Genomic DNA, 27,934 nt, shown 5'->3' on the forward strand with positions numbered 1-27,934 from the left:
AAGTTACAAACTATTAACTGTTATACAAACGTGGTAATACTCGGCCTATAATTTCAATTAATTAGGGCCTACACAGTGGAAGCCCATTTGGGTATTTACAAGTAAGAAATTATGCATATCAATTATTTATATAACATAATGGTGCGTACAAGACATATCTGTCAATCGTTTAATGATGTTAAACGTCATTTTTATAAGTTACCCATGATCCTCATCTTTGGGTCAAATGTCATATCGATTGTTGAAATATATTTAGAAGCCATCAGCATTTTTAGTCGCGTGGAAACGACTCTATAGTTCACTATGTCGGTCGGTCGGTCTGTCAGTCTGTCGGTCTGTCGGTCCGGTATCACTATGCGTTTTATCGCTTTCTGACTTTATCTTGATATCAGTTTAATCTAGCTAGGTCATTTTTTCACAGTATATTCCTTATGGCCAGGAATCTATGTGGTTATGTTTTCACGGTGCGCAATAAAAAATTACGCGGTCTACGCACGATTTAACGAAATCACGTTTGTAATCATATCTTCACAACCATGAATCACAATTAAATAAAATTTGGTACTCATAAATTTCAGGGCATAAATCATCATAATGGCAATACAATGACGTGCGTAGCGCATGTAACGCATGCGTACGCGCGCTTAAGATTTTCAAAATTCATTTTCGATGAAATAAGAGTACGTTTCAGGCAATTTTAAGCGTTTACAAAATTGCACTGCGCGTTAAATGTTATTGCGCACTCTTTTTGCCCGATTTCTGTTTTCTTGACTTTTCAACTCGAAATCACGTTATACGAGCACGTCAAAAGTGACAGGCTACGCACGTGTAAATTTAAAAAATATAAATGTTTTTAAACATTTCAACATTTTTAAACATGTTCAGTAATTTCGGTCAGTATAGTTCACTATGTCGGTCGGTCGGTCGGTCGGTCGGTCTGTCGGTCTGTCTGTCTGTCGGTCCGGTATCACTATGCATTGTAGCACGCGACTTAATGGCTGTTGGCCTTGTTTCAAATAACGTTCACTCGCTGACTTCTTAGCATACAAACCGCATAGACTTCAAGAATTCATACCACATCATTTTTCACTTATAACTGTAATTGATATCAGGACATCTTATATTTAATGATTCTTATCTAAACATGTCGTCATCGCTATCATGATTGTCACTGCTACTATCATGTTGCGATTCCTTTTCCACTTCATCTTCACTTTCATCTTCTTTTTCTTCTATATCGTCTTTATTCGTCTCTTCATCCTCACTATCAGATGAAGACGAGGAGGAAGTTGAATCTGCTTCAGATTCACTTGTCGTGTCAACTGGCTCGGTTAGTTGATCTATTGGTTCGTCATTTATATCTTCAGCGTCATCATTAAGTTTGGTTTCACTTACTGCTTCTGAGATTTCCTCTTTAAAAAAATTAATTTGTTACAAAAGAAATTAAAGAATATTATTTGTTTGTTTAAGATATGTATTGTTGTAAAATTTCGAAAGAGAATTATATATTTGAGAGAGTTAAAAAAAAAATGTTTTATGTACATTAAGTTTACAAAGGTTTCCCTTATTTATTCTTTAATGTTTAGGGACTGACCTGATAAGTTCTAGCTATTTTAGTTCTTCTCATGATGTTTTATTTATGTGTGTTTAACAATTATTTTTAGGTAAATATAAAAATAGAGAGTAGCCTAACTAAACACGTGTGTCCACACAGTACGACTATCTCCTGAGTGTCGGTGTAGTGTTATTAAACATATATTGCTCTTCGTTCATTTCATGGGAAAGTATCCGCTTAATATAAGCAGGGAAGATCTATTGCCTGATATAAGGGTACCACCTGAATAGGAACGTCCTGTGATTAAGAATGTCCCTATTGTTTTTAGCCAAACGTCTTTTTTTTTCATTTCATTTCATTTCACATTTATTCAATTAATGAAAACTTAAAACAATGTAAACAATAAAAACAAATAAAGATTTCATTAATTTGGATCAGACTTAGAAGCCAAGGCCTGTCTCAGAAAGACCCAACAAAACATAATACAAAATAAAAATGTATACAAATTAGGTAAAAGTGGCATAATAGTAATAATTAAACTTAATTTGATGTCTGAATATTTTTGCATTTTCAAATTTTTTTAGATTCTCTTTTAAGTTATTCCATAATTTAGGTCCATGGACTGTAATAAAAAAATTGGCTTTTGCTAAGTCTTACAAAAGGAACATAAAGTAAATTTGTGTTCTTAAGATAATAACTATGGACAGTCTTACTGTCTTTGGCTTTTTAAATAATGAAATTATGGAAAATGGAAGTTGACCTTTAACATATTGGAACATAAAAGTAAGTATTTGTTGTCTATGTAAATCTATTACTTTTATAAAGATATTAAGTTTTTTAAACAATGGTTCAGAAGTTGAGGCAAATGGTGCTAGGTTGATTATTCAAACAACACGTTTTTGGAGTTTTAGTAATCTATCCATGTTTGAAGGATAATCACTGCACCAAATAAGGTTGCAGTATTGTAAATAAGGAAGGATAAGAGAATTGTATAATGTAATTAAAATATGTTGAGGGAAAGTAAACTTCAGTTTATTTAATATTCCTATAGATTTAGATACTTTATTTGCAACATAATATTGGTGCGGTTTCCAACTTAGATGTTCGTTTACAATTATATCTAAGAATAGAGTTTCAGGTTTTTTGTTAATGTTTTTCCCATTTAAAGTAACTTTTAAGTTTGATACGTTAACTTTCTTTTGGATGGGATGAAATAATAAATAATTAGTTTTTTCGATTTTTATTAAAAGTCTATTTGCATCAAACCAAGAACCAATTGTTTTTAACTCATTGTTTATAGTATATTGTATAAAATATCTAAATTATCATGCGAGAAAAATAATGTTGTATCATCGGCGAAGGACACAACCTGTAGAGTGTCACTCACACGAGTCAAGTCATTTACATATATTAAGAACAATAACGGTCCCCGCCAGAACCTTGTGGAACGCCACAAGTTATGTCCCTCGTCGATGATTTACATCAATCCAATGAAACAAATTGCTTGCGGTCAGTAAGATAACTTTTGAACCAGTCCAAAGATATACCTCTGATCCCATATTTATCAAGTTCGGAGAGTAAAATTTGGTGATTTATAACATTTCTTCTTTTCTTCTCGGTATTTTTTATATATAAATAGAGAGTGTCGGTTTTTACTAAAGCGTGGTTCTCACTAGAGAGGCAACACAAGGACGCAACGCAACGTAAGTGATTTGACTAATCAGAAGCGATGAAATATTCAAACTGTCGATTGTCAACTTGCTTAAGTTGGGTCTACGTTCTTATACGGTACACTTCAGAATGGCAGTATAGCCTACTTACCAGATTCAATTGGGTCATCATAGCTTTCTATCGTTATGATACTCATTCCTATACAAATAGAAAGTCAAAAGTGTTTTATTTTTTTTTGCTGCAAAAGCTAATGTTTAAATTCTTCAAAAACGTATACAAATTAGTATCTTTACAATTCAATTTGCTGTGATAGGAATAAATATTAGGCCTACAGTACATTAATAGTACTATTATACTATATTACATGCATTTACTATTATTAATAAATTACATTCATTTTGAAGCGAACAAGAATACAATAATAAATATTTTTTATTTTTGTTCCTATCAAGAGAATTCTGTTTTAAATATTGTCACAATTATTCATTATAAAACTAAATGGTTTTGTTGAACATGTTATTCATTTGGTACATTACGATGTAATTCTACTTACTGCGTGGTTCAAATTCGGATATCGTGGTATTAACTGTACTGGCAATTGAGTGTCCTAAAAGTTAAACAAATTTCATTCATCAAAAAACTAATCAAATCATCAGGAAGTAACCAAAGCTCCTTATAAAAGTATTGCATTTTATCAAGAAATATAGTTTAAGAAATATGTTTTCTTGAATTTTTAGGTTTTTCATTTTGTTTAGTTGTTAATCAACCCTAACCCTTAAAAAATATATTATAGTTAATACTCACGTTTTTCCTCTATCAGAATCGACTAGAATTGAAAAATTGAAACAAATAGTTTGCATATTACATTACAGAAATCCACTTTTTGAACTCATTATAGCCTTGTAATTTGTCAAAATTCTAAAGATACAGTAGTAAACTATAATGAAGTTGTAATAGGCCTATTGATACGTTATCATACTAATGTTAATCAAATATAAAATTTAAATGTTCCACTTACAGCTAACTTAATATCATCTCTTACATCTGTAATCTGATAAAGTATAAAATAAAAAACTTATATTTTTGGTAATGGCTTCATAAAGTACGATATAAATTAATACTATACTGGTAATTGATTGATTATGTACTGTATGAACTTATAAAGCGCAACCTGAGTTAATATTTTTTAATATTACTGTAAGATAAGATTTTGTTTCAAGAGACGGCTCTGTAACGCTTGGTTCCTACTATAGACGCACACACACTGCAAGTTGACTAATGACAAGTCTCATTGTGATAATCACTCGCTTGTGATTGGTCAAATTACTCGCGTTGCGCTTACGTCGTTGTGTTGTAGCGGGGAACAAGATATATATATATATATATAATATACGATTTTAAACGGATGTTCCATATTATATATTGTTGGTATAAATAACAGTAGTACTTACATCCTTGCTAAAGTAGCAGTATACAGAAATGGTTATTCCGTTCGAAGAAAATAAGATATAGAATATCAACCAATAGAGGTATTCTCTATCTGCCAGTATAACAAAGGCCCAGGTGAGGATTAGATGAGGTACCAAGTAAAGTGAACCGAATGTACAGTGCCTGATAAAACAACATAACAATTGTGTTTAATGTTATTCATCCATAAGCGTACAGATTGGTTCCATGTTTGTACGTTCTGTTTCTTTACTTATCTAAACAAAACAACATTATTTATCAGCTACCGAGGATTTTCGTTGTGCGTCAAACCACGGCAGTAACAAGACAATGAGCTCCCCTCGCCAAGATAGGAACTCGTAACAGTCCTTTAATCTGATCTCTCGCTGAGAAAAATACCAACAGTACTGTACAATGGGCATATTTTCCGTGGCGCGCGGTGTCTGTTAAGGGGCGTGGAACTATCGTGTCGCAGCCATATATAAACCCATTGATCTCCACCCTTGAAGCTCAGCATCCTGTTGTTAGAATGCCTTGGTTTACTAATTATAAATATGAGAAAGAGAAATTATGGGTCTGATTTCCTACCTGAGATGCAGTTTGATCTCTTCTGCTCTCTTAGATCCTTTTGATCCTTTAATTTTACGCAACGAGAGTAAAACCAGTAGCGTAATTCTTGCCTAAATAAAAAAAATATAAATACATACAATTGAATATTTTTAGTTTCCATGATAAAAAAAATCTTCTAATAAACACTAATAAAACGTTAATTGTCTTACCCGTCATGCACGAATACTTACAACAATTAGAGTCATCGAAGGGAATACAAAAGCAACTAGACCACCTGCTTCAAACTTTAACCAGCATCTGTAAAAAAATAAATAAAGGTAACATTAAGTGCAATTTTTTTTAACTGGATCAAAATAAATCCTCCTTTTAAAACTAATCTTTTACTTTTTTCAGTAGTTCAACCTTGTTACCATATTGGGTGACTCACCAGAAAGTTGGGTATACGGTGGATAATTGTTGATACCTAAAAATTTAACCCCTTAAAAATTTAACCCCCTAAAAATTGTATACCTTAAAAATTTAACACATTAAAAATTTAACACCTTAACAATTTAACACCTTAAAAATTATAATAATTACCCTTCACTATCACCGTACCCATGATGAATACCAAAAAACACCGCAGCAATCACTAAAGACCCTCCATATGCAAACGTAGCGTAACCTATCCTCTTCGACGGACTTCCTTGGACTCTGTATTGGTTGGCACGCATGAACAAGTGTACACTCTCAACCGTGAGCCACAAGAGAATGGACATGTAGAAGAAGTGCAAGAGTACGCCAAATATATTACAATACAGCTGTGAAGATACGAAATAGAACATGATTCTTAAAAAGATTGCAAGAAGTCTCACAAAATATTTAATTTGTTGAAACTTAAATTCGAACCAAATAATTTCAAATTAACAAAAACGGCAATATAAAATAATGAATTAATGTTTCGTGTAGGCATCTCTATACATTATTAACTTACGAGATAAAACATGATTCTTAAAAAGATTACAAGAAGTCTCACAAAATATTTACTTTTTTTAAACTTAAATTTGAACCAAATAATTTAAAATTAACAAAAACAGCAATATAAAATAATGAATTAATGTTTCGTGTAGGCATCTCTATACATTATTAACTTACGTGATATTCGATGACTTCAGAATTTACTATAAATAGTATCGTAGCGCAGAATGTCGATAACAGTAGATTGGAGTAAATGAACACCATTCCAGGTCCTCTGAACAAACCCCTTGATTTATCAGAAGAATATAATAGAATGTTATAGAGCAGTCCAATCACCCAAGTAGTATAAGGTTTGCGTTGTCAGGAGAATAATACAGAAGGAGTTCAGGACCTCTTTCATTGCTCTTAAAATTCCACCACCTAAGCTGCTAAGCTATAATTTAAAGATCATTTACACAAGACAAACGGAATAGAATTTTAGGCATACTTACCATATAGTATTGATAAACTTGGCAACGTAGAATATTGCTATGAATGAAACTATGCATATACTATATATGCCTAGCCTTTCGCCTAGTCGAGCATAGTCGAAGCCCTCCTCCTGAAAATACAGTGTAATTAATATAAAAAAGGATGTGATAGTGTTGATAGTGAGAGGCTACAGTAGTATAAGCAAGACACTGAGCTCGCCTTGCAAAGATAGTAACAGTCCTTTGATCTTATGTCTGGCTGCGACAAATACCAACAATACTGTACTATATTCTCCGGCCTCGCGGTGTCGGTTAAAGAGTGTGGAACTGATCGTGTCACAGCCATAGATAAACCCTTTGATCTGAGGAGCCCAGCATTCTGTTATTAGTATTGGTATGAGAGACGATAATGGTGAAGTGGTTGCTTTGCAGCCGAATTATGATTTATTTCATTTTAACCTATAAATTGGTAACTAATAAACAAGTGGGTTAGCTGCACACCTTATACTTTACTATAAATTGTATTACACTATTTAATAGGAACATAGTTAATACATATATGAATTGATCGGATCCACTGACCTCAACTGGTTTTTCAACTGGAGTAAAAATTCCAAATGTTGTTGTGTGATCACATTTACATTTCACATGCCTGTCAACATATCCAATGTTTTTACAACCAGTAGTTGACCAAATCCTGAATGAAAAAAATATTCAATTTTGTATAAAATATTATCGATCGAGTGGAAATTTCAATAATGCATCTTAATTTCGTCGGTAATCGTTACAAGACAGAAACTTATGATATTTATACTTGCGAGAATAATTTAATAATTAATAATTTTTTGGTTAGTTAAAACTTTTCACAACGTACCGTTTACTCACGTGCCAAAATACACAAAGTGCATTTTCAGTAAAATATGTTTCATCAGATGAAATAAGAGACTATAAAACAACAAGAAGTATACTGTAACAAGTTAATTAAGCAAATTCACTCTTCCGTTATAATAATAATATAGTATGCCTTATGGAAACAATGTACGGAAGGCTTGGGTTGTTTTAAAGTTGTTTTAATAAATTTGTAGTTGTAGTTCAAACTTATGTTTAACTTACATAATCTAACTCCATTGAAAATTCCACTGAAACTTGGAATGATGTCGTGTTTGTCCCTATACTGTATGACAACAAACCAGTTGCAAGCGTGTAGGGAACACCACTCTTATCTTCGATACTGAAATACATATGAATAAAACTTATAGATAACTCTTTAGAACAATGTAATTCTGGAATACCGAACTTAAAATTATAATCCTTGCATAACTACAGAAGTTTTTCTGCTGTAAAAGTTACTTGAATAGAATTTTGCCAAGTATAGTACTTGCTTTGTTTGCTTGTTAGCACGATAGCGCCTACAATTTTCAAGTTATCATTCTGTGTTATTTTTCGGTGTAAATATAGGTACGGTATATATTTACAGAATATGCCTATTGAATTTAAAAAAAATCGGTTCATTAATACTTCACAAATAACAAAAAAAAAGATAAATTTGTATTCTTTTAACATGGGCCGAAACATCAATATTTTCTTCCAAGTATACTTCACTCAGTTTCTGAGGGCTTTCATTAGTGTATTGTTATGTTTTTCTTCGAATGTGTTATTGGAATTTTGACCAAATAAATAAATTCATGAATGTTGTTTGTAAAAAGTCAATGGCACCGCTAAAAACAGAATTGTACCCAAATGACGCTGATTGAGATTTGTTTTGTACGCGTGCGCGTACGCGTGCGCAAAGGCTTTTGTGAATTGCATTGCTCTGTACTGGAAATATACTGTTACATTTACCTTTCCTCCATTTCAATGGAATCACTCTGCGTTTCAATAATTACATCTTTATCATAATATGTAGCGACAATCGTTGCTGTTTCTGAAGACGAAAATAGTAATTGATTATCATTAATTTAAAGAAAATTCTAAGATACCATATAGTTGACCAACATCATCATCCTCCTATACTGTACAGAACCTAATTTGAGTATAGTCGCACATGGGTTGGTCACATTTATGCAGCTGGGCATCCTAATTTTCCTTAAGTTTTGTGTTCCACACGTTTCTAAATTATTATTATCATTATTACATTACAATTTTTACACGAATACCTTGTTTCTACCCTGTTTCTACCATTACCGGTATTGTATAAGTTAACTATAATTATTGTAAGTTAAATATATTTCATATTTAATTTTTGAATTCTTCTCTTTAAATGATGATAATTTTATTTTTGTTATTCTGTTCTAATTTTTAAAACAGTTTGTGTGACCTTTATCTTAGACCAAGATTAAGAGATCAATAGAATGACACTTACCGTCAATCCCACGAGCAGAATTGGCATCTAACGTTACATAACATTTGTCCTTTGGTTTTTTGTTTACAGAATTATCTTTAGTAACAGCAAAGTCATCTCCATCTTTGGAAATGTGTACAGTCCAATTTCTAGATTTAATTGGTGAAATGCTGGAAACTAAGCAAAAAACACATACTTTAATGACTGGTTTTATACTTTTGCAATCTGTTTATTTTTTTCAATTTGTTTACTTTTATAATTTGTTTACTTATGCAATTCCTCTACTTTGAATCCCTCTTTTTTGGTAATCCCTCTACTTTGGTAATCCCTCTACTTTGGCAATCCCTCTACTTGGCAATTCCTCTACTTTGGCAATTCCTCAACTTTGGTAATTATAATTCTACTATAGTAATTCGCCTACTTTGGTCATTCTTCTACTATAGTAATTCGCCTACTTGGTCATTCGCCTACTTTGGTCATTCGCCTACTTTGGTCATTCGCCTACTTTGGTCATTCGCTTACTTTGGTCATTCGCCTACTTTGGTCATTCGCCTACTTTGGTCATTCGCCTACTTTGGTCATTCGCCTACTTTGGTCATTCGCCTACTTTGGTCATTCGCCTACTTTGGTCATTCGCCTACTTTGGTCATTCGCCTACTTTGGTCATTCGCCTACTTTGGTCATTCGCCTACTTTGGTCATTCGCCTACTTTGGTCATTCGCCTACTTTGGTCATTTGCCTACTTTGGTCATTTGCCTACTTTGGTCATTCCTCTACTTTGGTCATTCCTCTACTTTGGTAAATTCCTCTACTTTGGTAAATTCCTCTACTTTGGTAAATTCCTCTACTTTGGTCATTCCTCTACTTTGGCAAATTCCTCTACTTTGGCAAATTCCTCTACTTTGGCAAATTCCTCTACTTTGGCAAATTCCTCTACTTTGGCAAATTCCTCTACTTTGGCAAATTCCTCTACTTTGGCAAATTCCTCTACTTTGGCAAATTCCTCTACTTTGGTAAATTCCTCTACTTTGGTAAATTCCTCTACTTTTGTAAATTCCTCTACTTTGGTAAATTCCTCTACTTTGGTAAATTCCTCTACTTTGGTAAATTCCTCTACTTTGGTAAATTCCTCTACCTTGTAATTCCACTACTCCCAATTCCTCTACTGTTACAATTCCTCTACTTTTTCAATTGTGCAATCGTTCTGCACAAACAAATTACATGCCTACAATACTTACCAACGTGTTTTGATGGTTGGATTAAATCAACGTTTTCTTCTGAATTTACAACTTGTTGCATCACCTTTTCAGTGGCTATAATCATATCGATTTGTTTATTGATTTCCTGAAACCAAAATTATAGAAAGGTTACGCTGTTGTTGTTGTTAAAAATGTCGATAAAAAGTCAGGAACAGTTTCCTAGTGTAGACCAGTTGAATACCTTAAAAACCTGCATGTTTGCAGACAAGTCTAAGTCTATTGGTAACCAAACACTGAGTTTATTCAGAATAAAAAAATGTTAAGTTTATATATACAGTACCTTGTTTTCATTATATACAACTATATCTGTCACTGAAACAACGTCCTGGTTGTAAAAATAAAAAATAAACAAATTGTTTACAAGATACTTTTTTTTCTATTAGCCTAAAATAATCTAAAAATATCAATTAATTGAAATTTAAGGGACTCAAAATCACTGAAACTTTTACCATGACGCGACGAGTCTACGATCTGTTTTATGTCCGCCGTTATAAAATTAAAAAATCGCTATTGTGTCTACAATATGTTTGATATTAATAAGTAAAATGTTTACCTCTACTGTTTGCTTTATATCACGATCGGACACAAACACTCCATCTGCTAATTCAATAATCACTGATGATAACATATCAATTTCATTGTTTGAGAGTTGTCGTGGATTTGCTAGTTTTGATGCAATTCCGGATATGCGTAATTTATCTGTTAATGATGATCCGTTCATCTTGAACAAAAAAATGAACCCGTCCATTATTTGTTTTTCGTGTCACTCTAGCGGGGCCAGAAGCATTTTTCTACTATGAGGTTAAGGCAGAAATCATGAATAATGACATTGACATTATGACATTGTAGTATATATAGTAAAGTACAAATAATTAGGGTCATGAATTATTCATGATTTCTGTCTTAACCTAATACGAAACAAATAATGCGGCAGAGGATACGCCACTGTAGCAAGTTATCAGCAAAATAAAGTTACTTACTAACGCGCCTAGATTTTGAAAAGCAACGCGGATGTTCACATTGAATGTGAACTGTACACTGTTTCCACTAGGGTCAGTAGCGGTATAAACGACTCTTGTATTTCCAATGATAAAAATGTCTCCAGAACTATGTGTTGATGAGATTGTCGGCGGGATCATAGAGTTATCGGTGGAAAGAGGTTCGTTCCATTCCACAGATGAGTTCGTCTCGGTCGCATCAATAAAAATCTCTATGTCACTTGTCATGTTAACAAAGTCTGGAGGTTCATCGTCTGAAATTGAAAAAAAAGCGGTATGTTTATAAGCAGTTAGACAGATTTCATCAATATTTCTATGATGAATAGTACGAGTTCGCAGCAGATCAGCAGAGTTAAACCTTACCGTTTAAACGGCACATAAGCGCAACTGATTCTTTTTTCAGACATTAGGCCTAGCCTACTCACCAAACACATCAATTTCAAACTGGCATAGTACAAAATTCGCGGCTTCGTCAATGGCTCTGAAGGTGACTGTAGTTGTGGAAAAGAGAAATACGTCACCAGTGTTATGATCAGACGTAATGGTAGGCGGGATCTGTGAGTTATCCGATGCACTTGGCTGGGTCCAATTCACCACTGCTGTGTACAGGCCATCATCAGTACCAATTGAAATATCAGATGGACAGTAAATAAAATATGGCTTCTCTAAATCTATCGAAATAAGGTAATAATACACTTCTATGAACACCGAATGAAAGTAAATATATTTATATTTAAAAGTTACAATGATACAAAATATAATAGTGCAGGTAACATATTAAAGACTGTTTGTGGTACACCACATACATTTAGTATGAACAGCAATGTGACACCACCTTAGAAACAATACTCTTCTATAGCTGGTTTCCATTGCGCCCATTGTGAAGCTTACTATTGTTTTAACTTTCACACCAGTCCCACCCAATTTCCTCTATATTCCCAGTTTTCTGAACTTTCTTCATTCTCACTCCCGGGGACGATCGAAGTATGTTGATCGAAACGTCGAGAAACTCATCAGTTCCTTTCATTACTATACGTGGTGTACCGCAAACTTTACATCAACATTTTGATTTCACTATGCAAAACTTCAAACAATATATTAAAGACTATTAATAACATAAAGCTATACCTAAAACTGTAATAACGAAAGAACAGTTCTGTACGTTTGATGCACCATCTGAAGCAGTGTAGATGACTTGTGTTTGGCCTACAGTAAAAGCCTCTCCTGGCACGTAATTGGTAGTAACTACTGGATGGTGTCCAGAATTGTCAATAATGTCTTGGAAGTCCCACTCTACGCGTGCCGAAGGCAATCTGTACTCTGTGTTGACGGTAATATCCATAGGACAGGTATAAAATACAGGTGCTTCAGTGTCTGATAAATAGCCAAGAAAATAGATAATAATGCTATGATAACTATTAAATTGTTTATTCTATATACAAAGAAACATCGACCTCAATTCTTTTGAATTATGCGTATTGCTGTTTAATAAAAAATATTCTACTAATATACTTGATTCCCACTGGGCGCAGCGCAGGGACTAAGTGTTTTGACAAATCACAAACGATGGAGTATTCGAACTGCCGTTTGTCATTGGTCAACTCGCTTGCGTTACGTCTAGGTACTTACGTTACGTCCTAATGGGACCAAAGCTTAAACAATACGATCAATTGTGATTACCTTCAACTAGTATATGAAACACACACGTTATTGTGTTCATAGATGGATCAACAGCAGTAATGTTTCCAGTGTGGAAACCAATAGTAAACTCATCCCCTGACAAGTGCGAGTGATGCATTGTGGGTGCTTCTCCTGAATTATCCGTTGCATTAATGCTATCCCAGAAGACAGTCGCTGTTGGCATTCTGTGATCCGTAGAGACCGTAACATTGGCAGGGCAATTATGAATAACTGGAGATTGATCATCTGAAAAATAGATACAGTTTGTTTATGAAGCGCTGAACGAGAAACTCGGAAAAACCTCATTTATAAGGAAAAATATTTATCTCTATCAACTAGCTCTATCTATTAGCTATGTTGCTAATTCTTCTTACCTAAAACTGTTATATTGAATTGGCAATATGCAATGTTTCCCGCAGCATCTTCAGCGGTGAATAAAATAAGATGAAATCCAATTTGGAGTTCCATTGACGTCACTTCCCGATCAGCAATCAATGGATTCTCACCACTGTTGTCAGTTGCGTTCAGATAGTCCCATGAAACGATTGTTGTTGCAACATTAGGATCTGAAAAACCTGTAAGATCCTGAGGGCAATTTCTGAATACAGGGGCGGTAATATCTGGAAGATAAAGATCACATCATTTATTGTAGGCCTACAGTGATACCAATTTCGTTCAATTCATCCAAAGGTTTTACAAAGATTCGGCAAACTTTTTGAGATATCTTATCAATGGACAATCTTGATGTATGTAGGCCTCGAAAGCTTTTTTAGTTTTTCATTTTAAGAATAAGTATTTGATTTTTTACCGATTATAGTGATAGTAAATTCACATGTATTAAAGTTTCCAGCTTCATCTGTTGAATTGTAGACAACGTCTGTATCTCCAATATAGAAATTGTCACCAGACTGAAAGTTTACAGTTACGACTGGAGCATCTCCAGAGTTGTCCGTGCTGCTAGGTGCTACCCACGTGACTTGTGTAAAATCGCTTGTGTCCAATGCAACATCCTCAATATCTGTTGGGCAGTTTGTAAACTCGGGATGTTCTTCGTCTATTAATGGCAAAGAAAATTAGTAATTTATCATTGTAGACCATTTAATTGCATTTTTTAGTCGGCTACAGCTACGGTTGGTCGGTAAACACTAACTTGAGCACGCGACTTCAGACATGTATATGGCCTTGTTAAATATGAGTAGACTCATTCGAGAAGGCAGCACTCGAACACATTTCACGGCTGAAGACTTGTTCAACGGAGTATATTTACTTATCATGTGACTCACAATCTTCCAATCAATTGACAAGAATTTTTTTTTTTTTTTTTTTTTTTTTTTTTTTTATTCAGTGTATTACACAGAGGCGCCTTACAAGATGGAACCATCTTAGCTTCAAGGCGCCTCAGATTAACAAATACAACATTTTAAAACAACTAACAGAAACATCAATTAAATCTTCCAGAATTAACAAGAAATTGTTGTACATAATAAAATAATAAAGCATTTTCACAATTCGAAAGAAGATCGGAACCAAAAATAAAAATTTCACTTAAAAATGTAAAATTAAATGTTAAAGAAAAAATGTAAAATTAAATGTTAAAGAAAAATCATAATAAGAACGTTTTTTTGTTTCAAACAAATTGGATTTCTGTAGCAATTTTTTAAACTCAACAAGAAATGAGGAATGTTTTATTTCATTATTTAACTCATTCCAATGTGTTATAATAGATGGGACAAAAGATAAACGATATGATGTGGTCTTACAAAATGGAATTATTATATTTCGGATGTTACGCAAGTTATAAACTTCAATATTGTCAGAAAAATTAAATAAGGAGTAAAGATACACTGGTGTTAACTTATGAATAATTTTAAAAAACAGTATTAGGTTAAGAAATTGTCTAAGTTTTTCCAATGATAACCAGCCTAATTGACAAGAATTTACCTAGGTGTGTTATGAATATTGTTACAAATTCTAAACTACAAATAAAATCGGTTGCTGTAATTATTGTCTTACCCTCAGTAATTACGTCAAATGCGCATGTGTTCTGATTACTTGACGAATCAGTAGCTTCGTAAGTAACTGTCTCGGAACCAATCGTAAACACGCTTCCAGAATTTCTAGTTTGACTTATGGTTGGTTCTAAGCCAGAGTTGTCTGTAACGACTGGTTCTTGCCAGTCGATGGTAGCCGATGGTAGGCCAGGTTCAGAAGGTGTGTGAATATCAGGGGGGCAATATGTAAACACTGGTAGTTCATCATCTGCGAGAAAATAACAAAACAACAAATTGTTCACCTATATTCAAATAATAAATTAGTATAGACCTATTTATATGAATACTTAAGGTATTTAATTTAGGTATATTTAGGACGGACTTTACGTTGGTTTCCATTTCTTGGACGCAACGTACGGGCAACGCAAGTGATCAACCAACCACAAGGACAGTTTGGATGATCCATCGCGTCGTGATTGGTCAAAGTACTTGAGTTGCGCTGACACATTTGCTCTTAATTGTTCCTAAGGCTAGATCTACTTAAAACCCTATAAAACCAAACTTTCTCTTTGTATTATATTGTTTCGCATACCTATAACTGTGATTGTAAATTCACAGAGTGCTATGTTATTAGAACTGTCCACTGCACTGATCGCTAGGTAACTTTCACCAATCTGGAACGTGTCCTGTGTGCGAGTATCATTAATGCTAGGGCTTTCCCCGCTGTTGTCAGTTGCTGCTACCAAATCCCATGTCACGTCAGTCGTTGGTTCCCCAGTGGCTGTGTTCGTAGTGACGTCATCGGGACAAATTGAAAATACAGGAGGTGTGATATCTTGAAAGAAAAACAATAATATTGATAGTTTGTGACGTCACTATTGTTTGATAAAGTATTCACAAATTATTTTGTATTCATATTAAAATAATTTGATTCAAAATATGTAACTCTGGTTGACAGAAAATAAACAAATCTATGAGGAGACCTAAGGAACAAATGACGATGTCTAATTATGATTTTACGTGTTGGGTTTGATGAGCAAAAGTGCTCAATACAAAAGCAGTTCAAAATAGATATATTAATAATGTATCTATTTTTAAATATAGATACATAAGTAAATAAATACATTTCGATTTCAAATCATTTGTTAATGTATCGAAACATACTGTTCTAAAAAATGAACGAGTTAATCAAGTTTATTTATTCCTACCGTTTATGTCCACGTCAAATGTGCATATGACACTAAGACCTGCATCGTCCGTAGCTGTAATCTGGACGGTGGTAACACCAAGAGGAAACTGCTGCCCGTTAGAATGGCTTCCGGACGTTGTAAACTGATTTGAGTTATCGTCAAACACAGGGTCTGCCCAATTGCCAATGCCCCATGAATTACTGTCTTCGAGTGATCCTGTTACAGTATTAGGGCAGGATACGATTTCTGGTGGCTCAGTATCTACATGAGATACGGTAAATGCACTTATAATTTTAAAACATTTTTTCAGCATATGATGTAGGCCTATGCTAAAAGTACAGATAACGTCAATATAAATTAGGAGTTAATTTAGGCACTAATGTATTTGCCTGTTGCCGTCACAAACACGGTACTGCATAACACCAGGAACACAATAGGGCCTCCTTCAAATCGTGTGTATAATACCCAATAGAACAGGTCTAAATTATGTACATAATAGTGTATTACTATACAATATCACACGAAATGAATATTAATGTTAGAAGACGTGATATTGAAGGGTGTTTAGTGTCGCTAGACCGGGCGTTTATCTGGTATAATAGACGTACCTTCAATGTCAATATTAAATGAACAGTGGTCCGTGTTTCCCGATGGATCAGTGGCGTCACAATTCACGACTGTGTTCCCGATTTGTATTTGACTGCCTGAATTAGGTGTACAAGTTACTGTGCTGACGGCAATATTGTCCGTTGCTGCTGGAGTGGACCAGTTAATGACGGCATGATCTTCACCACTATCCGTTAACTGAGAAATATCACTGCCACACGTAATTGTCGGTGGTACAACATCTAATAAAAAGAGTATTATTTTTGATGAAATGTGATTATGATTGAGAAATAACTACAAAATCATGTTTGAATTGACAGTATATTTAGAAATAAAGGCATTTAAAGCACCGAACATGCAGTGCATTAATAGAATACAGGGCCTAAAAACTAATGTGTATGGTACATTCGAATCCTGATCGAAACGGTGAAGGATTTACGGTACAATGCATTAATGTAGAAAAAATCAAATCAAAATTTCAACAAACCGTTTCAGATTTTCAACACTGTATATGGCATGCGATTTATTTAATCAAAACTTTAAAGGATAGTAACTTGTATTCATTTATTTATATATTTATCATATATATGTATTATTAAAATGATCTACTATGTTCAAAACATATTTCAAAATTGTACAATTTGACAATAAAGTAGACTTGTATCTTGTAAAGGAATCAACGATGATACTGATTGTGATAAGAAACGTTTAAATACCTCGAACGATTACATCAAATGTACAAATTGCATGCAAATTGCACATGTACGGGTCTTTAGCAACAAAACGCATTCCATAGGTGCCTGGTCCAAGAACATCACCTGGGCACCCATCACTAACTTTACAATCAATGGACGAAACTGCATCATTGTCCGTTGCTGTTAAACCGGGTGACGCATATGTAATTGTAGCTTCGCCTGGCAAAATGTCAAACACAACATCTGTAGTAGGGCAGTTATCAAACACTGGTGTCTCGTTATCTAAAAAAAAATGATAACATATTAATAAGCAAATGTATATTACTTTCTTTTAGCTTTTACTTATCACTGATTGAAGCATGGCATCATCATTATCCTTTCTAGGCACGTGATATCAATCCATTTTTAAACCACTTACGGGCCATGTTATGCATAAATGTAACTATGCATGTTATTGAAGGGAAAAAGGTAGTTTTGAATGTTTTGGTATAACGTATGAAGGTACAGTTGATAATGAGCAATATTATGTACTTTATTATTATATATTTATACACTATTACACACTTTCAAACTTTATGTGACAACAAAAATGAAGATGCTTATATTGATATGATGATGGCATATCACTGACACTACTATATAATGGACACATCATACTTTTTTGTCGCATAAAGTTTGATAGTGTAGACATAGCTTTATACTTGGAAAATTCACTGGTAAGTAAAATCCGAACCACATACCTTGAACGTGTACAACAAATGTGCAGACGGACGTCCCGACGTCGTTTGATGAACTGATAGTGACCGTCGTCATTCCTACTGGAAATTCGTCACCAGATTGATGCGAACTCGTCAGCGCACTAGCAGACCCGTATGTGCTAGATGCTGTTGGATCTGTCCATGTAGCACGTCCTATGTTTGTTCCAGGATCAATAAGTACCTTGATGGTATCTGGACAGTTACTCATTTCTGGTGCCGGAAATGCTATAGGAAAAAGACGATCAACAAAACAAACTATTAAAAAACGAGAGCATAAAAGCCAATTTACACAGACGAGCGGTAACGGTAAAAAAAATATAGAATCTATGTTATTCCTTATGACCATTTACAGAACGCCGCGAAACGGACGGGCGATTTCCGCTCAGGATAGATACAGACCATGGAGGTATAAATTTTATAACTCCATGTACAGACTTTACGTGGGACAAGCTACGCGGGTTTTTTTTCGCTTGCCGTTTACCGCTCGTCTGTGTAAATTGGCCTTAATGGTAATATCAAAATTACATTTTTAAATAAAATAAAAACACAATTAAGGTTTTTGATGGGATTGACCAAACATCATTCTTATAGTCTGGACATAAAATGTATACTAATTCTTGAAAAGGAAGAAGAATATCTCTGATGATTCCAATGAAAGGTTTGTTAATGGTACTTTATATACACATGCATAAGACTGTTTATGTACTAATTCTATGCAAGTTAATGATGCTATTAATAAACTCCCCATGGGTAAATCCCCTGGATTTGATGGTTTGACAGGCGAACACATTAGGTATGCGAGTAAGCGAATTTACGTAGTCCTCAGTATATTCTTTAATGCCATGATATCTCATGGTCATGTGACAAAAGAGATATCTAAAGTTGTGCTCATACCAATAAAGGCAACTACCGACCTATTGCGCTTGCATGCGTGATGTCTAAAGAGTCTGTTTTGATTTATATATGCGAGGATACACAAACTTAATTTGTGTTTTGTATGTAACATTAGGGTTGAGGGATGGGGAAGAGGATGGGTGCAAAGAAGAACAATTTTTAAATATATTCTTTATCCATTTAGTAACGAAATATTAATTGTTTTCATGTTTTACAAATAATATACCACTATACACAGTAAAACATTGCGATTTAATACTTTGTTGAAACTATCACCGTCGATTGAAATAGTATAGTACATGTAACGATACATCACTACGACGTGTATATGTTTATATAATTTAAAACAATTTGTGAAAACCCGCCTCTATTCGGGCAAAATCATAAATTCGATTTAATGGTCAATAAATATTAAATTATCTAACTCAACTTAATTAGTAGGCATAATGGTTTTCAATTGTTTCTTAGAGCCAATTCCTACTTAAGTTGGTTCCTATCCTACCCTCCAAAGTTGTTCTGCGTTTAGTTAGGGCATGTGATGTACCGTAGGCCCATCCTCTACTGGTTTTACAACGCTACTCATGCCAGTTAGGGAAGGGTGGTGATGTGGGTGGTTTAACTGCAATAATAAAGATGTGTACATAATATACGGCGAGTGAAAGCGCTAGCTCATTATCTGTTTAAAAAAATGTATATCCAACCTCTGCAGCACAGATTGAAATGGTTGGGTTGGTTGAAAAAAAAATGGATCGAATTTCTGTTATGAGTATACAGTACTTGCCTTTACGACGCCTGAGGGAATAGACACTTGTGGAACAGAGATTGGAATGTTCCATTCATCGCAAATCAATACATTTGTATAAACGTATATTAAATCTATCAAAATAGTATTTTTTTTTTTAAATCTGTCTTCAACATTCTTATGCTGTACTCGAGCTGTTCAACCGGTTTTCAGCCATTAAAAACAGTTATCGTAGGAGGAGATAGGAAAATGCGAAGCATCCTCGTATTATTGTCTGCGGGTATTTTTCAAGACGAACATCCATTAGACAGTGTATACCGCGATCGAAAAACACCCCTATTTGGGGCAAATCGTTGAACCTAAATTCGTTTTAATCGTCAATAACTAATTATCGAACTCAATTTAATTAGTAAACAGGGTTATATCAGGTGGTTAAAATCAGTAGCGAAAGTACGAACCAACTTTATATACCATCGAATAAACATTCTAGAAATAACGCGCGATTTACCGAATTTTGCCCTTACGTAAATTTATATATAGATTAAGAATGAATACACATGTAACATTATCAATGGGTTAATTTCAAAGAAAAACTGTCAGAATTTTGTCAGTAAGCTTTAATGGAAATAAAGTATATTGTCTGTATGTATTCTTTTAATTTGTGTATATACATTTCCATTTTTATATGTTTTTTATGCCCGTATATATAGGTATAATGTACTATATTTGTGTATATTTTTTATCGTTCTTTTAATGTTAATTTTATGCATATGTGTATATATTGTATGGGTATATGTGTGTATGTATATATATTTGATATATAGTATGTATTTCTATATATATACGTGTGAATGTATTGATATTATTATATACAAATATATAAACTGAAAGACACACAAATTATGATAAATAAGTTAACAAAACGTTTCATAAGTAAACAACTTTTTTTAATAAATATGCAATATATTTTGTAATAGATAACATAACAAAAAATATGCAGAAAATAATGTAAATATATATGAGATTCTGTTATTTTTGTTTATGTAACATTGAATGAATAAAGGTGGTGGTTAACCACAACAGATTTTTAAAAAAAGAAATGGTAGTCCGATTTATGCCTGTTTTTTAAATGTCTCCCAAAGCATTTGATCGTATTAATAATTGGACACTGTACAAGAAACTGATTAATAGGGGAACCCCTTATGTGTAGTTAGAGTTCTTGTGTCTTGGTATACCAACCAACATCTAATTCATATGTGTGAAAAATACTCATTAACGCATGATATATTGTATACGAAGAAAAATCTGTATGTATGTTATTCTGTCCTACAGTCAGGAAATTATCAAAGCTTCCCACTTTAAACTTAGTTTAGTCGGAACTTGCCTTGTTAAGAGTTTTTAAATTACTTTTGGGTCACAGTTTTGACACCCGATTTGAAAGATGATACGGATATCAAACGATAGTACAGGTCATTGTGCATCAGAGCTAATACCAAAGATAATAAAAGGAGAAGATACAACAGTTCCGTTGGCGGTGTAAACCACATCCGGGTTACTATTTGCCTACGCCTGAAGGTGGCGCATTTCTTTTTCACTAGAAGAAGTGCGCCACCTTCAGGCGTGGGTAAGGTAAAACTTTTATTGTAAATATCTATAAAAATGCAAACGATGATTATTTATCAAAATGATTATCAAAATATTAAAAATATCAAAATTAGTAGAGCACAGACGCGAGAACACATCAGATCATCACGATCCATCGAAACGTGGGATTAGACGGGAACCATATCTAGAGCCCGCCGTCGTTCGGCTGCTGGATTCTTACGCGTCAATGAATAAGCGTCCGCGTTTCCTATCCTTCTATGTATAACAGCGCGTACTGTTGATTCTTTACCTATTTATATTCTTTGCTAATACACTATGTAGAACCTTCCCAACAAGATGCTCTAAAAAGAGTCTGCCTGATGTGTTTATATATATAAAAGTATCTCTTCGGAGATCCCGCCTGCGATTTTTTTTTCCGTACGAGAGTTCCTCCATCGGTTCGTTTCGGACTCAATCGACTCTCTTCGGTATTCGGTAAAGTCAGCTCACTGATGCGTGACAACATAATACAAACATTTACAAACCGCGAGCTAATACCAAAGAATTCTTTGCTAATACTTTCACACAGGCTCTCATAATAGTAAAATGAATCTACACTAATACGAGTTTTGATGACATTAAGTAATAAATACTAGGCCTACTTAGTAATTACATTAAGAACCCAATAGCATATTGAAGATATTTAGGTCTACGACCCAATAGTAGGTCGTATCAGATATTATTTTTTGAAGTTGAACCATGGAGGTATAAAATACCTCCATGGTTGAACGACCTTTTGTCACGAACGAGAGGCTCTTTTCTTATCGTTTATGGTATTGTAGCTAGCCCATGGCTAGCCTAGCCAAGCTTGTGTAAGCCTATGCAAGGTATTACTTTTGAATTTAAAATGATTATGTACAGTAGGAATTCCTATGCACAGTGTATGTTTTTTATACCTTTTAAAATAACATTATTAAATTAATATTTATATTGTAAGGTAATGGAAATTTTACGTTAAAGGTGTACGTATTAATTATCCCCAATCTTGAAAAATAAAGATTTCAGACTTTTAATATAGGCAATTTTGGAGTTTTAATTAAGTTATAGGCCTACAACTAATATTATTGTTTATTATGTGTATATGTAATTTGGAAAATCATAAAAAATACATGCAAAGTAAAAAATATTCAATTACGGTACTGACACGACTGCAATAGTACAAATACATTTAATAAAACGCATTTTCCATGAAGCTTATAATTATATAAATAAATATAAATATTTGTAATCTTAGGTCTTGGGTCTTAGCTTTCGTGATCTTAGGTCTTAGGGGGTCTTAGCTTTCGTGACACCCTACTATCATCTTGTCATGAAGATCGGTTTTCTGTATTCCATATTCTTGATTTTATTTTTTTTATTATGGTTTCTGAAATAATTTTTTTTTTTAAATTGTTCATTTTAATTCGAAATTTCCACCGGCCAAGATATCAATAATTATTAAATTAACACAATATTAAACGCTTTATAAGCAAGCATGTGTTTCTATACATTACAACTTACAAGAATACATGTTACTAATACTAGGCCTATAATGTATACAATTTTTCAAATGTTACACTTAAAAACCTGAAGAAAATTTTAATTTTCTTGATAAAAACATCTGTTAGTGTTACTTCTGTACATATAATTTCTAACCTACTACTGTACTTCATCTTATTAAAATAAAAAATAGTACTGTAGATGGAAATGTACTACATTGAATTTGAAGCACACGTAGCGTAGTGCTAGGCTAGCTAGGCCTTGCTTGTGACGACCAACAAAGTGCTGCTGCTGTATGTGTGTTACTGTTTGTGAATCTGATGGTACATACATTGGTTTGTGGCTGCCTATACAGTATTATATTATTAAAATTCTAGGCCTATTATTATTATTACAATGACGTTCAGTACTACTATTAATAGTTATTATTATATTTACAGTGAGTATAGTATTAGCCTCTAGTAGTATGTACAGTATGTATAAATCTGTCACTCGTGAAAAAAAAAGCTGTACTGCTCACGTTTTGTCTTGTGGTTGCTGTCACGCATCAGTGAGCATCGGTGGCTTACCGAAGAGTCGATTGAGTCCGAAACGAACCGATGGAGGAACTCTCGTACGGAAAAAAAAATCGCATCCCGCCTCGTGAATAAAAATACTGAAAAATGAGGGCGTATCAATCTCTGGTGCGCGTGCGTACAACTGAGGACTAGTGTTGTTCCGCCGCTATTCAATCGAGTTTGAACAATACCCTCAGTGGTCTAATGGTTAGGACATCTGCATATCAAGCAAGCGGTCCGAGTTCGAGTCTCGGTTGGCATAATAGGCATGATATGAAGGAGTTTAAAACAATAAAAATAATGCATGTTCTGTAAGTAGATCTATTAACGCTCAAAACGTAGGACGATAACTTAAAAATTGTGGAAGTTATTGTGGAAAAAAAAAAAACAAAAAAAAAAACAGGTACTTTACTTTACAACATTTTATTTTTCTAAGTAAAAAATTGTACTATCATTTTACCTGGTTGTTTACAAACTCCCTTATACTTCTCGTCACAGCTCGTCTCTTCCCACATGTAGTTGTAGCCTTGGTCCATAATAGTACAGAGTTGGATTGCGATTTCTTCCCAGTCACTACCATACGCTGTGAAGTCTACTGGTGTCCCATCATACCAGCCCCAATTGCCGTTCGATTTATGCAAACCGATGAACGCGTAAGCATTATAAGGTAACAGGACGTCCCGGATGTAGTCGTGCGCCTCCTGTGAATGGACAGATGCTAGTTCCCCCAGGTAGTATCGTCCACATATATAATTTGCATCATCGAAGTCGTAACTCCCGATGGTTAATCGAAAGCAACCGCCTTCTCCTAATATATATTGCTGACCGCTTTGGCAGGTACCTAAAAAAGACGTTACCTGTTTATATATACGGGGCGCTGTTGTAGCATAATTTTACATGTTCCAAACGGCGCCCGTATTACATAAACTACAATTTAGATCGTAAGCTAACAATCGAGAACTCCAATGTGCTCTCTACCATCGAGGGAGGGCTTCATTTAATGTTCAATCGTAGTGGTCTAATCCTTCCAAAGTTATCATTTTTTTATGACATTTTTCATAACAGAAATAGTGAATATGTTTACACTGTGATCTTTCGATTCCCGACGACATGAACCTAAAAAAATGTTCTTTCATTATTTAGTCATTTTATGAATAACATTTTTTATTATTAATACTATTTTATCATTACTGTTAGATCCATATTACTTGATGATTTGCTAGCATTATTATAGTTTATATATATATATATATATATATATATGTTTAAGCATAATTATACTGATTGCCGTTTCAATGCATCCGGGGTACATTGAAATACTTGAGTAGGCTAGTTAAGTTAATTAGCCTCCTCAAGGAAAATTACCAAAGTTTTTTTACTTTAGTAATACTGAATAACACCCATTACTTTCTTTTGACACCATTTTGGAAGTTTCAAGACTATTATTTTCATAATTATTATCCAAAAAAAAATTGTTTCAACGTGCCCCGGTCTCCCCACTATGTACTTGCCCCTCTTGAATATGATTGAAATCTCCTCGTATGACTTAAGTTGGTGGTTGGCCCATTAGTTGACTTTTAAAAGATTATTTTATTTTGTAGTCGTCGTCGTCGTTCAATAACATAATTTAAAAGGTTAGCCTACCGTATATCTAAAAGAAGTTTCAAATCGTGAAAAATTGGAAACTCATCGAATAGAACTCCACATTACGTCATGATTTTAAGGACGTTTTGGTCGTCGCAAAACAAAGAGCTCCTTAATACCGAGTGATGACCTCTGATAATATGTATTTTGCAGAAATGATGTGTTTGATAAAACACAGCATTGATTTATAATTTTACTACAATCCATTACCATAAGTAATTATCAATTATAGAAAAGTTAAAAAACCAACCTGGGTTAACAGTGATAGTGAAAAAACATTCTTCGCAGCTATTACTGTCAGCAAACCTTTCAAAAACCCTGGTCACACCTGGCTGAAATGTATCCCCTGATTGCGCGCTTCGTTCTGTTTTTACAACCCCTTCAGATTGCGTTATACTGGTTTCAGTCCACGTCACAACCTGATTTTGCCGTCGACCCTCTACGCTTGTTGATGAAGCACATGACACGCTTATTGCACCAGTTTCTGAAACAGGATAATGACTGTCTGATAATATTGTACGGCTGCGCGGTGAGTATATTAAAAAAGGTATTACACGAATTTCTTAATTATAAAAATTGAATATTGTTATTTAAGGTGTAAACGCATTTCTTTATGCAAATCGAATAGACTGTGAATCCATTGTACTGTACCTATATCTGATTTTTTACGTTACGTTCATTTTTTTAACCTAGATTTTTATTTATCATATTGTGTTTATAATGGTCATTTCGTGACAACAATTTTGTACTTCTTTTAAAAGACTACATTGTTATATATCAACAAACCATGTCATTTTATTTAGGCCTATCAGTGGGATTTTTTTTTCAATTACCTGTGTCTGCACTCACGCTGTCCTATATCACTCTGGTTATCATAGACTTTATTGACCGTTAATCAACGAACGAATGATACAAGATCCTTATTTTAACTTTTAAAGCTTCATTATATTCAAGTTATGTTATATCCCCAAACTTGTTTCTGGATTTCCTCTATCTCGTCGCCTACAAATCGTTTTATAGTTACAACGCCTTCAGATTGCGTTATACTGGTTTCAGTCCATGTCACAACCTGATGTTGCCGTCGACCCTCTACGCTTGTTAACAAATCATTGCTAGTGACCTATTCCAAGATTCCGTACTAAGACTACGTTCACACTGATCCCGGTGTATGAACGTAGCCTAAGGGTTACGGCCGGTGGGAGCAACCTACTTTTTTAACCGTTGTGTACCTTATTTTTTGCCAAATGTTCACCACATTCGATTCTTATTTATTCAGCAAAATTCATTATAAAATGTGCCCATTTTTTTTGCCGCGATATTGATAAGTGTTTAATTATTATGTTTGATTAATTTATAATAAAGTCTGTTTAGTTAAGGTTTATACGATAACGATATTATTTATTGTCATTTTAATGATGTACAAATGAAATTTGGTTGGTTTACATTTTGATTTACATACAATGTATACGTATGGACAAACTAGTGTTGTCCAGTTAACTATTACACTTACCAGTCACCAGTGTTCCTGCAACTATCAGAATCTAAGAAGTAAAAAGTGAAAGACTATTAATGTAATAATTTATTTGATCTCTACAAGATAAGGACTGCATTTTATCAAAGAACTTATAACACAAGAATCTCCTGTTCTTCAATTTGCATTCAAACACAGTATCGGAAGTACAGGGTTAAAAGGTCAAACTGGGCGACGCCATTTCACAGCATGGAGCAGCGCCCCCTCCAAACTAGGAAGTCAATTACTCTACCCCCTAGAGTATTAGCAGATCCCCTCTATGATTTTGACTTTCTAATTTGATGCGGGCGCCCTACTCCTCAGTCAATTACTCTATCCCCTCTAGAGCATTAGCAGATCCCCTCTATGATTTTGCCTTTCTAATTTGATGCGGGCGCCCTACTCCATGGCTCACAATGGCCCCACCCATAGCTCTATTCTATCCCACAATGCCTTTCGAAATTGTTACGCGCTTCGGACGAACAGGAGATTCTTGTGTCAAGTTCTTTGATTTTATTCTTTAAAGATGTATTGCCATAAAAAATGAAAATTAATAAAATCAGATTTAAATAGGCCATTTTGCAGTTATTCACGTACTTAAAAGGATAAAAGAAAAGAAAAAAACCTTTTCTGACAGACAATTTAAGTATATTTTTGCTTTAATTTTTTTTTTTTTGATCCAGTTTTAGTCAAAGTGAATAACTATTATGTGTCATTAAAAAGACATTCAAACAAAAAATTGGGGAAAAATATTTTAGGGAGGCAATACATCTTTAAAAAATATTATTTATAAAATAAATAATTGCATTCAAATTAAATTATAATTGTATATCATACATTTATACACAAATATCATGTGTTTTAAAATATAGAAAATTATAAATATATCTGTATAAGAAGAAATTTTAAAAGAATATTCTACAAACATTCTAAAATCGTCATTAACATATCTTATTTTGTGCGCTTCGTTACTTTTACGTTTCTTATCCTCTTTATATACAGTACACAGTAGGCCTATAAACTATAACATAGTTATGGCAATATGACAAAAGATTTTTATAATTATATATGTATAAGGAAATAGATAAAAACATATTATTGAAAATGTTACGGATAGATATATTCTATGTAGTTTGATTTATTTAACAACATCTTTATACAGGATTACACAATCAGCTAAAAGAAAACCTGTGAAAAACTGTATAAATGGAAAGAATAAATGTGGGACGCACCCACCAAAGAGAAAAAAAAAAACAACTTACCAAAATAAAATCCAT

General features: G+C 33.8%; 1 protein-coding gene across 1 annotated transcript; it reads right to left on the reverse strand.

Moving 5' to 3' along the window:
* Positions 1 to 905: 905 nt before the first annotated feature.
* LOC140055550 (uncharacterized) lies at positions 906 to 27,934 on the reverse strand. The gene is made up of 35 exons (XM_072100887.1): positions 27,920 to 27,934; positions 26,658 to 26,688; positions 25,398 to 25,631; positions 23,964 to 24,344; positions 18,170 to 18,412; positions 17,451 to 17,711; positions 16,737 to 16,976; positions 16,147 to 16,389; positions 15,531 to 15,773; positions 14,961 to 15,206; positions 13,756 to 14,001; positions 13,322 to 13,567; positions 12,948 to 13,193; positions 12,396 to 12,641; positions 11,693 to 11,938; positions 11,250 to 11,521; positions 10,823 to 10,990; positions 10,550 to 10,594; positions 10,249 to 10,354; positions 9,032 to 9,187; positions 8,512 to 8,593; positions 7,783 to 7,900; positions 7,544 to 7,614; positions 7,252 to 7,366; positions 6,691 to 6,800; positions 6,377 to 6,485; positions 5,822 to 6,042; positions 5,473 to 5,539; positions 5,261 to 5,352; positions 4,678 to 4,837; positions 4,245 to 4,277; positions 4,031 to 4,052; positions 3,780 to 3,833; positions 3,377 to 3,424; positions 906 to 1,412 (listed from the first exon to the last, which is right to left on the reverse strand). The coding sequence occupies exons 1-35, from the start codon at positions 27,932 to 27,934 to the stop codon at positions 1,135 to 1,137; spliced, it is 5,694 nt and encodes a 1,897-aa protein (XP_071956988.1). The 3' UTR covers positions 906 to 1,134.

Source organism: Antedon mediterranea, chromosome 7, assembly GCF_964355755.1.
Source record: "Antedon mediterranea chromosome 7, ecAntMedi1.1, whole genome shotgun sequence".
Lineage (NCBI taxonomy): Eukaryota > Metazoa > Echinodermata > Crinoidea > Comatulida > Antedonidae > Antedon > Antedon mediterranea.